Source organism: Parus major, chromosome Z, assembly GCF_001522545.3.
Source record: "Parus major isolate Abel chromosome Z, Parus_major1.1, whole genome shotgun sequence".
Lineage (NCBI taxonomy): Eukaryota > Metazoa > Chordata > Aves > Passeriformes > Paridae > Parus > Parus major.
In genome coordinates this window covers 32854664-32868166 of record NC_031799.1, presented here as the reverse complement: position 1 = coordinate 32868166, position 13503 = coordinate 32854664, and the positions used below count along the sequence as shown (strand labels likewise).

The 13503-nt window shown below is 37.5% G+C and overlaps 1 protein-coding gene across 5 annotated transcripts in view; it reads left to right on the top strand.

Moving 5' to 3' along the window:
* The window catches only part of SLC24A2 (solute carrier family 24 member 2), a 112490-nt gene that overhangs the window by 67520 nt on the left and 31467 nt on the right, over positions 1 to 13503 (top strand). For 4 of the 5 annotated variants that reach the window (XM_015615373.2, XM_015615369.2, XM_015615368.2 and 1 more), the window contains 2 exons: positions 5513 to 5563; positions 12931 to 13026. In XM_015615373.2, the coding sequence (XP_015470859.1) occupies positions 5513 to 5563; positions 12931 to 13026 (147 nt within the window). The remainder of the gene's footprint in view (positions 1 to 5512; positions 5564 to 12930; positions 13027 to 13503) is intronic. The other variant, XM_015615374.1, reaches the window with a different exon arrangement.

The following is a 13503-nucleotide window of genomic DNA, read 5'->3' as shown; positions in this document are numbered from 1 at the left end:
CATGAATTCCTCTAATTCCTTTGGCCTATTTTTTGTCCTTCTTTTTAAAAAATGCAAATAAAAAAGGACATCTTGTTCAGCATGATGACAATGATAAGTGCAAATCAGAGGTCATATTAAAAAGATGTGAAGGCAAAGAATGGGTTTCCAATATAATGTCTTGATAACCAGGAATTTGCTGACTTTTAGAATTATGTGTATAACCTTCATACAGAAATTCTCTTCCATCTCCAGCACTCAGTTTACTTATAAAGTAAACTTTGTAAGTTTAGAATTTTTCATAATTATTTACTTACTTCTAAGTTAAAGTTCTTTGCTGCATGCATATTCTTAATTTAATTACCAGTTGGAAGCCCTTATTTTCTAATTTCACTTCTTGTCTGTGTCTTAGGTATTCAACCTTTTGGTAGTTTGAATTTATGAGTATGAGAACTAGAGAAAAATATGTGTTCTCCATCTGTTTGTTCCAGAATGCCTCAAAATTTCTTTTAAGATAAGCTCCCACTGATGCAGATAGAGGATTAAGCCTTGACACCTTCATGACTGTAGAAGTTAAACAAAAGCTGTGTCTAGGAAATGCAACGGTGGAATTGTAGTAAAAAATTATGGGATTGCTGTCAGTAATTTCCCATTACCAGTTTTGTTTCAAATAATAGACATAGGAACTTTGAAGCTTTTAATTACCTTGGAGGAGTGTGATATGAATTCTCATATAATATATATGATATATAACAAATATATTTTTTTCATGCAAAGTGAAAGTCTTATGCTTGTTGAAGAAATCCACAATGAGTTTCTTTCATTTGAGAGTCTGACTTTGCATTTTTGAAGGTATACATACCTTTAGTAATGCAGGTTGCTGTCTCTAAAATGGCTGTGTGGCTTATGAGTAGTTGGAGAAACTCTGAGACAGGCTCATTTCTGACCTTACTAGGGTCAGCTGCAGTCTGTATCTGAGATCTTAGTCACAGTGAAGAGAATTACAGGTTCTGCTTTTCTTCTATGGCAGCCTGAGGCTATATACTTAAGAGACAGAAATGAGTATTTCATCACAGACAGTGTGTCCTATACTTAGTGAGTGTAAAATAGAGTGAGTTATTAGCTGTCTTAAGTAATAGAATCATAGAATAGTTTGGTTGCAAACCAGATCATCTACTACAATCTCCCTGCAATGAGCAGGGACATGTTCAACTAGATCAGGTCAATCAGAGCTCTGTCCATCCCGACTTTGAGTATGTCCAAGCATGGGACATTTACCACATCTCTCTGAGCAACCTGGGCCTTTGTTTCAACATCTTCCATATGAAAAATGTCTTCCTTACGTATAACTAATGTAGTTTCTTTCTACCACAGTAACTCCTACTAAAAAAGTTCATCCCCATCTTTTTTGCAGTTCCCTTTTAAGTGACTGCTCTTTGGTCTCAGGAGCCTTTTCTTCTTTAGGCTGAATAACCCAAATGTCCTGTTTTCATAGGAGAGGGGCTCCAATCCTCTAGTCATCTTGGTAGCCCTTCTCTGGACTCTCTCCAGCAGTTCCATGTCCTTCCTGTGCTGGCACCCCAGAGCTGATGCAGCCCTGCAGGTGGGGTCTCAGCAGAGCAGAGCAGAGGGGCAGAATCCCCTCCCTGGCCCTGCTGCCCACACTGCTCTGGATGCAGCCCAGGACACGTTTGGCTTTCTGGGCTGTGAGTGCCCATGGCTGGGTCATGACAAGCCTCCCATCCACCAGCACCCCCAAGTCCTTCTCCCCAGGGCTACTCCTCATCTGTCCATCCCATAGCCTTTTCTGGAACCTGGGATTGCCCCAACCCAGGTGCCATGCACTTGGTCTTGTTAAACCTCAAGAAATTCCCAGTCCCACTTGTCCAGGTCCCTCTGAAAGACATCCTGCCCTTTGGATGTGGCAACTGCATCACCTAGCTTGATGTTGTCTTCAGACTTTCTGGGGATGCACTTGATCTCCCCTGTCAATGTAGCTGATGAAGAAATTAAATAAGACTGATCTCAGAGGGACACCACTTGTTGCCAGCATCCATCAGGACTGAGAGCAGTTCACCACTACCCCCTGGATGCAACCCTCCAGTCAATTTATTTTCACTAAACAGATTCATCTCTCTCCAATTCAGTGAGAGGGAGCATGAGGAGATCATACAGAAGTCCAGAAAACTAACATTATTCTTTGTCCATTGATGTAGTCACTCGTAATAGGTCACTAGGTTGGTCAGGCAGGACTTTTCTGTTAGTCAAGCCATGCTGGATGTCTTGAATGTAATTTGAAATCACAAAGAACATAGCCCCATTAACCAACAATATTTTTTTGTTTGCTTTGATGAGGTGTGACACCTACAAACACAGTAGAGAACAGTAAGTAGGTAGTTAGACAAAGTTGCTGTAATTCTTCAGGAATGTCAGACAGGGTTATCAGGAACCTTCTGTTCTTTTCTAGTGTAAAAATATGCAGAAGGGAACAAATTAAGTCAGTGACTCTGTTGGGGATCAGCTGTTAAGCTGCATCTCTGCATCCTCTTTGTTTCATGTGACCAGCAGGGATGTAGGTACTGGCTGTCATCCAGTCTATCTACTATGACCTCACCATGGGAATTGCATAGCATGTTCACAAAAATGGAATTGTCAAATTTTAGTTGTATTGAATTTGGGGATAATTTTTGAAGTACCCTTTTCAATTCCATTTCAAACAAGTTTACTTCTAAAGCTATGAAATTTTTACAAAATTACTTTTTTTTTTTTTCCTGAAAAGTACTTAGTTTTCTGTTTACTTAAAGTCGTATTAAACAGAATGTATCATGGTATGGTATAACAGGAGAACTCAAAAACAAAGAGCAGATTTAGTCCAAATTTTACAGCAGAAGTACCATATATTGGAGACAGACTGTATAGAGGCAGATCTGTCATGGTGCCAAGAAAGCATGACCTAAGTAATCTTAAAACCCTTAAATATAATTCATGTGAGTATATGCAGCTGTTTTCTGGGATCACTGTAGTGCACTGCAGTCAGTGAGCTGTTGATTGTATAAAGTGTTCTACTCTGAGTACAGGACTATAAGATTTGAAGAACATAATCTCACCAGCAAGATTAGAGTTTTCCTGGAAATTTACTAACTGCAGGAATTAACCTAGTTTAATCCTTGCTCTGTTGAATTGCTGAAGTGCCCAGAACATGATTATCATCAGCATCATGCACTGTCATGCATCACCTTGTTTCTCTTCTTTTTTGGTCTCTGTAAGGTCAGATCAACCCTTTTTTTTCCTCCCTGTTTGTCTTTTATCCCTCGCTTCAGATGGGAAGCAAACAGATTTAAATGGGATTGCCAGTGTGTGAATGTCCTGCCTTGCTGCCACCCTGTTATTTTTGTTTGAAATTTAGAATTCACAGTTGTTGTTGGTTTCCTCTGAAATCTCTTCTGCTTCATCTACTGAGTCAGAAATCTCATGCTATTCTGTTAATTCTCAACCTTGTAGCTTGCATGGTGCAATGTTCTTCTCAACTTCATTCATGCAGTCCTCCTCTGACGAAGTTTTGTTCTCCATGTGCCTTCATTTCTTTATTTACTCTTACACTCCTTTTGTCAGACTCTTTCTGGCATATGTGTTCCAGTTCTGTCCTCAATCTCCAGTGAATGCCTCAGCCCAGGTTCTAGCAAAGCAGGCCACAGACACATGAAGGCAAAGATCAGTGAGAATAAGTATAAGCAAAAGTAACCATAGAATAACCATATATAACCATAGAATCAGCGAATACTGAGCCCTAATTAAATAGGGCAAGTAGTTCCAAATGCTGTATAGGGGAAGTCTATATGATGGGAAATATGTATTGGCATTATAGGGAGGTCTTTCCAGGTAAGGAAATTAATCTTTAGGACTAAAATTAGGATGGTAGGACAGTAGCTTCTAACATGTATTAGCAGCTACAAAAATTTTGTTGCAAGTCTAAGAACATTTTTAGAAAAGACTGTATGCATTCTTTATTGCTGTAAGACAATATATTCAATTCTGACTTTAAATTACATTTTTCTTTGCTTTAAGAGAGACCTAATGTCCTATTCTGTTTGGCTTACTTATGGACAAGTAAGACACTGCATTGCACTAGCAAGAATATATGAGTACTTGCAAGTTTCTTTACAATATACCCATGAAAAATCATTACAATCCAATCATACTTACTAGATATACAACAGTTATAATATCCTGTGTGTTTTAGTTGCCTGGCATAGGGCATTCTCTCTCTCTCTCTATGTGCAAATGATGTGAGATCCCTTTTTTTTTTATTTTTAGATGTACGTCTTAAAGTGTCAGAGTTTATATCATCACAGTACTTTACAGTTAAAAACTAATAGCCAGGCCTCTACTGAAATTCACCTTTGTGAAAAATTTTTGAAAAATCATTATGCATCATCAAAAACCAAAATAATTGGATATCACATTTGCATTTAATTGCTTGAGACATTTCATAAATATGAAAAGAAAATATTTGCAAAGAAAAAAACATCCTCAAATTGTTAAGTATCCATTTTTTAATGGTTACATTCTCTCACAGTTGGATGCTCAGAAGCTCTTTTGCTAAACTTTCCATAAAAATGATGAGTGGTCATCCACAAATTCTTCAGCCGGATCCTTTACAAATTTCTTGTTGAGCTTAATTTCCCATTGTCCCATTTCATAGGTTCATATTAATCATTGTGTTGATACATATAATAACATATATGCCAAATGAAAAAAAAAAGCACTTCAAGAAAAGGAGTGTAAAGCCAAAAAGTAAAAAGTAAAAAAGAAGTAAAAAGGTAATTTCATGCAAGATTGTATCACACAGAAATAAATAGTAGTAGCCCTACAGACCTGGAGACCTCTGCATTCCATTCTTTTTTTCTGCCCTGATAGAATATAGTAATGCAATATATTCAGATAGATTTAATGATTTAATTAATTTAGGTCTCATATCTGATGAAGCAAGTAACTTTTTTTTGATTTCACAAGTGACAAGAAAGTGGTTAAATTAAGTTGCCCCTCTAAAGCCAGTCAAAATCAGCACTGGTATCAAAACAGTGTTCAGGAGAAAGCATTATGTTGTTCCTAAAATTATGTGGTTTGAGACTTTCTTGTTTAATTTGGATACAGAAGTATTTGAATATCTGACCTGGGGAATGATAAAAGAGCTTAGCTTGCAAAATTACCACTGTTTAGGTACTCTCAAGGTTTATTATCTTTTCCCAAATGTAAAGGCACCAAATTGTCAAGAAACCTGAAAAGGCTAAATTTTAGATTTCAGTGCTTCTCCTACATCTCCCTTTAGCAAGTTTAACACTTTAGCTAAAGTCAATGACTTGTGAAATTTTGGAGGGGGAAAGCAGTGCCATTTCTGTAATCTGTGTTTCATTGTCCTAGAAAATGTTTTGCATAATCACTGTTCCAGTTTATTAAGCACATGCAAAAACATGTACATTTCTTGAATGTCTGCTGGTTCCTTATCTCTGTGTCTTTTACTGTGATGTTATAGAGCTTGGATCATATGGAAACCTAAAATATTATGACACAATGACTGAAGAAGGTAAGAAATATTTTAGAATTGTTTGTATGAGCTTTTTTTGAAGCCCCCTGAGCGCCTTTTATGTGTTTACATTTTCCTTTGTTTTTCTTGGTCCTGTTTTCATTTTCTCCATTTTTGAATAACTCCTTTTTGCATGTCTTTATTGATGGCTCAATCAGTTACAGCTCTTTTTTCAAGCTTTTCTTTTCAACATTTCAGTTCTTCTATTCCAGGTAAGGAAATACTATGGGCTGCCTTTAGCAAAGAACATGTGCAAACCCATACTTGGAAATTATATGACACAGTATAACATAGATTGCAGGTGCTTATTTGATGCCATGTTTTACAATGCATTCAAGAAGAGGAATTAATTTATGGATTTTTCAAATCACTCAGAACAATTGCTAAGTGACTTCAGTTTACTGTCTTATTGAAAAGTAATGAATAACCTTTAAAAAGTAGGCGTGTTTAATCCTGGGTTATTAATTGTATGCTTGATTGCAGTGCAAAAAATTTGCAGTTTGAAATCCTCATTCTAGCAATACAAGAAGGAAGCAATTAGGGCCTGAATCAGGGCTCAGTGAAATCTCAGGAAATTTTTCTGCTGACTCAAAGGCATTGCAGTTCTGTCATACTAATTCAGTAAAGCAGTTAACTCTCTACTAAATTCCCAACACATACTTTTCATCCTAGTGCGGTCAGCATTTCTACAATTCGGAATTATCCCTGAACTGAGACCTGATTGTCTGTAGGATCTAGGCCTCTTGCCCAGCTCTCTGATTATAATGTCAGACAGATATTTTCATTATATTAAGTTTAGAAATTATTAGCATGTTTGGGAATGGGGAAAATCTTGAGGTAGAAAAGTTAGCCACCTACTCCTATTTGTTTTTAATCTTGGGAATTTGAGACAAATACCATAATTCTCTCTTTTTAAAAACACTGCTGCTTTCTAGTGTTGAGTAGTCTTGAAGATTTTAAGAGAATCTTCATTACATGACTTCCTCATGGTCGTTTCTCAGGGAGGATGGAAAGTCTGTTTCCCTCTTTTTGCATCTGCTGTTGGTACACCAACACCACCATCCGGTTCTGGGGCTGGCTGTGCCAGATGGTTCCATGCACCTTTGCAGCAGGTGTTGGAAGATGCTGTTTTCATCTGTGGGGGGCCTGAGCTCCAGTGGTAGAATGCTCTTGCCTCACTGTGCTCCATTGCCCAGATTAAGCATCTGGTCCACAGAGGTGGCACCAATATAACAAAAGATGTCTTAAGGTAGATATTGACAGGCAAACAGTGGTGTCTGTGTTGTTTAAGTACACCTCTCAAGCACTTGTAAGGAGCCATGAACCTGGGCCACTCAGATATGACTTCCAGAGGTAAAGCTTTTGCAGTATGTCTTATCTCAGTCTTCATTACAATCAAAATGAAAAGGTAACTCCTCATTGTAGCCTTAATTGTGGGTATGTTAAGGTTTTTATTTTTTATGGTGAAATATTTAATCTACTATTTCCAAAGTAGCCTTCTGAAATTCATAAATACTCCATTGACATCTAAATGTAGTTATTTGTAGGGAAACACCTGTTGCAGTATAATACATACATATATGTGTATTATTACTGTGTCTTTGCAGAAATAATGCATTTCATATTCAATGTCATCTCAGAATGCATTTCTCAATAATAAATAATTCAGGACCATACTGTAGCAACAGGAAAAATCCAGTAGCAGAAATAAAAAGGAAGCTCTTTGTCTTTAGAAACACTAACACTGACAAGAGTCTGTGATGCAGTTTACCTTCTTAAAAACAACCATCATCATTTTCACTTGTCTTTCACAAAGCAAGTAATGATTAGTTTATCTCAGAAGTTGTATTTTGATCAAAGTGAACTATATTTTCAGCTTTCTGTTTGGATTTTCAGAAGTTTAATTGCTATCACTCTGCATCACACTTACTTGCATTACCCATTTTCTTCTTCCTCTTGTTTTTTTTTTTTACTGAGGTTTTTGTACCTTTTGCACAGCAACTTAGTCACAGAAACACATAAATCCAGTTACAAATCCATTGATTTTTTTTTCTGACAAAATATACCCTTATGTACAGCCCTCAAGCCTGGAGTCGAGATAGGGAATATTCTTTCAGTCCTCCAGTGAAGAAACTCAGGTGCATTTATTCTTCCTGCTGCATCAGAAAAATCAGGGACAATAATTAATGGTTAAGCTATAATACATTATCAAATTCAGCCTAACGGCCAGAGAGCCATAGTGTTCCATACATTAGAAACTGATTTCTGTTGTTTTGATTGTTTCTCTTTGGTCTGGAAAGTGACTTTAAATTAATTTTAGATTAATCAGATCAAACTGGGAGAGTAAATGTGCCCTACAAGATGAGAAGAGAGGCTCACTGTAATCTTGTGCTCTACCAATAGCCTACAACGTGACAAAATAGAATGTGTTTTCATTTGATACTTCTGCCAAGGAGAAAGCATGTAAGGTGGATTTCTGGAATTGATTGGTAATGACTCACTAGTTATGTTCCACAGCAGGTCGTAACAGAATTAGTAAGTACAGTTCGGAGTGCTCAACAGCCACAGATTTGACATGTTCAGACTCACGAAAGCTCAGCTATAGCTATATAGATGCAGTAATTTTCCTTTGATCACAGACTGAAAACAAGGCAAGGGATAGAGTCTTGAATTTTTTAAATGAGTGAATTTCTGAAGAACTGTTTTCACATCAAATCAGATATTTTTCTGACCCAGGGAGTCTCTAGACTGCAATTTAGTTTGTAGATAAAGGATTGGCTTTTTAATATATCCTTTATCAGGAGGAGAATCTCTGCCAGCTGATGCCAGCTGGAGTTACTCATGCAGATCAACGCATATCTACATTATACAATACTGATTTGTTTGTATCTGTTCAAATAAAAACAATGTAGTTTTAAGCTACCTTCTTTGGTAATCATCTGGCCTTGATCAGCTCTTCCATCTACCACATTCTTTGCAAACTAAAATGAGCTGCCAGTTCTGGTGGGGTTTAGTGAACCTGGATTAACTAAGAATTTTCTGTAGCGATCTGTCCTATTTTAAGTCCATGGAAGCATGCACTGTCATTCACCAAAGCTCTCATTATACCAACTGTTGTGAAAATCTCTGTTACAAAGACAAACCATAGGACTGTTCCAGAGGAAACATAGGCACCTACCTGCTAGAAAAAAGAACAGTGACATTAGATTCCTATGCTTTATTTAATGACCCCATCTAAAGATAAGAAAAAGGACATTACAGAAGATCTGTGCCTAAGATTGACCTTAGTGGCTTTCTGAAAATTGGAATAACATGAATATATCCTCAGCTGGTCCTTTTTCTTGGAGGCTCTGTGCTTCCCCTTCAGTGAGCAAGTTTTGATTTGGTTTAAAGGAGGAAAGTCTTAGAAAAAGGAGGGAGGGAGGGACGGAGGGGGCGTTGCTCTGCTGGTTTTTTTACATTTCGCTATCTTCATGTAGGTGGGTGCTTTGCTTTGTCAGTTTCATGTTTTTGATAGTTAATAATGCTTTTTAATAATTTCCTTGCACTTTTGTTACCTACATTGAATGAACCTAATGGAAGGTAATGATGTTAAACAGTGTAAACTAATCATGCATCTACTGAGAAATAAAAATAAAGCAAAACACATATTCCATTTCAAATGCTGATTTTGACTTCTGTGACAGTGACTTAAACTGTTGAAGAGTGTCCTGAATGAAATGGCGTAACTTAAAATTGTTAAAGGTCAGTGTCAGAAATTCTTTCTAAAGATGCTGGGAGGTTTCTGTAAATGTGAAAAAATGGAGGACACATTCAATTAAACTAACCTAAACTGGTGTGACTCTCTGTGAAGACATTTTCTTTTCAGTTCAGTAATAGCCATATTTCTCTGTTAAAAAAACCTACAGAGTTTCACACAATCTCAAATGAAATACTAGAATATCCTTAGGATCTTCATCATTTTAATTAACCTCTAAAAACTGAACCCTTAATTGGAAGGTCCTACACCATCTTGGAATAGGTGGAGACATGGGTGGGTCCACAGATATTTTTCAGAAAATGTCTCAGCTGCATCATGTTCATTGATTGCATAAAATGCATTTGTATATATGTGGCATCACAAACTGAATATTCAAGCATATAAAGCTTAGTTGGAGTCTTAAAGCTAGCACAATCCTTTAGCAAGCTGAAATTATATTAGATCTTTTAATATCTACTCATTCTTCTGGATAAGCTAACTCATTCTTTTAATTTTTAAGTGCCCCTTCTCTTTCTAAAGAAATTAGGAACCACTACAACTCAGCATTTTGGCTTAAAATATTTGGGAATATGATTTGTATTTTTTCCTGTTTTCTTCTCTTTTATCTGCTATCCAAAAAAATTCTCTTTCTTTCACTCTTTCTTTAACTCTTTGTTACTTCTTCCCTTCTAACTAGAATTTCTGGCTCTACCCTGTGCAGTGAAATAATGAGATAAATAATCATATTATTTATGATTGTGTTCTATGCTTAAATACTATTCTGCAGGAATTTTACTCTAGGTGCCAAGAAGATAATATTTGCAAAATATTGTGAATTGGTTTTTTTGGGTTTTTTTTGAGCAAGATGTGTTTGTGAAAAGATAGGGACTTCAGAAAGGACAGTAATAAATATTTATAAATAAAATCTTAATAAATATTTGTGGTATTTTTATTACTTTCCAAGTGGTTTGCTGTCAAGAAACTTTAGCTCCATTTCACAGCAAATGATAGCTGGTAGTCCCTGTGAACTGCTCATATGTTTCTTCACATACCAAAGTGTGGGTATAGGGGTTTGAAGCTTCTGTTTTAAGGAGGGAAGAGAGAATTTCTTTCCCAACTAATGATTTATCCTTGTGTGCTTGGAATTTCTCCAGGTTTTTAGCTTGGCAACAAGTGACTGTTATCCAAATAACTGAATTAATTCATGACTTCTTACTTTTACTTTCCACTGATAATCTTTTATATAATTCCATTGAAATATATTCTGGTCTTAAGTCTGTGCTGGTTTTGCTGCAGGGACCCAACAGTTTTCAATGGAAAATAGTTGAATAATTAAAAGAGCTACAGGCCTGTATTGTAATAGTATTTTGAATTAGAAAAATGTGCTGTAAAATAGCCACCAGTTAGACTTCTAAAAAATATTTTATAATACTACAAGTGCAATTGCAATCAGGATAAATCAGTTAAAGGCATATACATCAACTTTCTACACATCATAGGTTGTCATAAGATGTCCAAAGAGTCCTTATATAGAAAGATCTATCAAGGCAGAAAAAGGTTTTATTTCACTTGGTATTTGACATCTTTGACATTGCTGTGTTTTAATGTATCATTTGGACACAGTGGTCAATAAAGAGTGACAAAACTTGGGACCTCTGGAGAGTGTGTTGCCCCAGAGAGTGTAGAGCTTGAGCTGCATGGTTAACTTCATGGGAGACAAAAAAAAAATCCACCTAGTAGGTTAAGAAAAAAATTTACCTTTACGAACTTGATATTGATATCATGTATTCTGAAGATTTCTTCTTCCCCTTTAGAATTACAGAATCACAGAATATGCTAAGTTGGAAGGCACCCACAAGGATCATCAAGTCCAACTCCTGGCCCTACACTATCCCCAAGAGTCACACCATGCGCCTGAGAGCAGTCTGAACGCTTCTTCAGCTCTGTCAGGCTGGTGCTGTAACCACTGCCCTGGGAGCTGTTCTGGTTTCCAACCACCCTCTGGGTGAAGAATCTTTCTCTAACACCCAACATAAACCACCCCTGACTCAGCTTCAGGTCATTCCCTCAGATCCTGTCACTGGTCAGCACAGAGAAGAGACTGGTTCCTGCCCCTTCCTTTCCCCTCATTAGGGTGTTGGAAGACTGCAATGAGGTCTCCCCTCAGTCTCCTCTTCACCAAAATGAACAAACCAAGTGATCTCAGCCACTTCTCAAACAGTTTGCCCTCCAGATCCTTCACCATCCTCCTCTTCCTCATTTGGATACTCTCTAACTCATCTAGTTGGATGTACTTCTGATGTGGCACAACCCAGAACTGCCCCCAGCACTGGAGGTGGGGCTGCCCCAGCCCAGAGCAGAGCAGGACAATCCCCTCCCTTGCCCCGCTGGTGATGCTGTGCCTGATGCTCCTCCAGGACAGGGTTGGCCCTCCTGGCTGCTCAGGGCACTGCTGGCTCATGTTCAGCTTTCCACTGACCAGGACCCCCAGGTCCCTTTTCATGCACTGCTTTCCAGCATCTCATTTCCCAGTCTGTCCATACATCCAGGGTTGCCCCATCCCAGATGAAGAAACCAGCACTTTCTCTTGTTGAAATGATTGGTGATTTCCAAACCTTTGTTGAGGTCTCTCTGCAGGGCCTCCCTGCCCTCAAGGGTGTCAACAGCTCCTCTGAGTTTTATATCATCTGTGAACTTGTTCAATATCCCTTCCAGTCCTACATATAAGCAATTTATGAAGACGTTGAAGAGCACAGGGCTGAGGATGGAGCCCTGTGGAACCCACCAGTGACAGGTCCCCAGTCTGATGTGACCCCTTGTGCCTGACCCATGAGCCACTTGCTCACCCATCACATGATGTGTTTGTGCAGCTGTGGGCTGCACATTTTGTCCAGAAGGATTCTATGAGAGACAGTCTTGGAAGATTTACTGAAATCCAAAAAGATCACATCAGTTGGTTTCCATTGATGAGCTGGGTGTGTTATCTTGTCATTAAAGGAAATCAGGTTTGATAAGCAGGACTTTCCCCTCATGAAGCCATGCTGGCTGTGATAAGTGACTGTGTTGACTTTCAGGTGTTTTTCAGTAAGTCCCAGAATAATTTTCATAATTTTACCAAGCACTGAAGTGAGTAGAAGTCACAGACACATAGATGAGTCCAAAGTGACAAAGCTGACCACATTCACTATAACGAGTATGGTCAATATATGTGTTAATATGAAATTCTATTCTATGGTATTACTAATTGAGAACTGAAACTCTTTGGTTTGTTTATGATATCTTGATTTATGTGTACTCATCTTCTGCTTCAGCTAAAATCTTACACCAGCACATTTATAGGTGGATTTTTACTGACTTCTTCCAAAGAAAAATCGTAGCTTTTGTTTTCAATTTCTTGTTCTGTTCGTTGCTGAGTTCTCAAAAAAAAATGCAGTTTTATTTCCACAAAAAAAACCAACAAATCACCAGCCCTGTATATGGGAACAGGAGATAGAGTTTAATAGGGTATTTGTTGTTTGAGGAGGAATTGAAATGATTATCATCAGTGATCTATGGAGCCTAAGGTATGGCAAATAAACTTTGCATCTCAAAATGGCTGCATTGTAATAATGACAATGTTTTCTTTTAGGAAAGTTCAAGGAAAGGGCCTCAATTCTGCATAAGATTGCCAAAAAGAAGTGCCAGGTGGAAGACAGTGAAAGGCAGAATGGAGCTGCTAATCATGGTAAGTGCAGCATTACAGATTTATCACATGCTCCTGATAGTATTTTCATTGTTTTATTTTGTTTGAAAATTGTTAATCATTACTTTCTCCTACATTACATATGCTATTTTAATAAAAATACTCTGATTCTCTGTACCAAAGAGTCTGAGAATTATGAATGGTACAGAAGTTAAATGCAATAATTGAAAGCCAATCAAGGCATATAGAAAGTCTTCTACAACGTTGAAAAGAAAAAGCAAAGCTGATTTTGGTTATGTACTGAAGTGACAGAGAGACAAAACTTCCTTGCAGTATATACAAGAAAATTTAATTAATTTACTGAAATTCTCCAGTAGAATATGTGCTTTATATGGTACACTCTTGTCACAAAAAGTATCACCTTCATATTTAAGATTTGATTTGTCTGTATACTACTTGCTAGAAGTCTTTGAGGCCCATCTGTGCTAATTGTGCAAAATTAACTGACTAGGGTTTGCC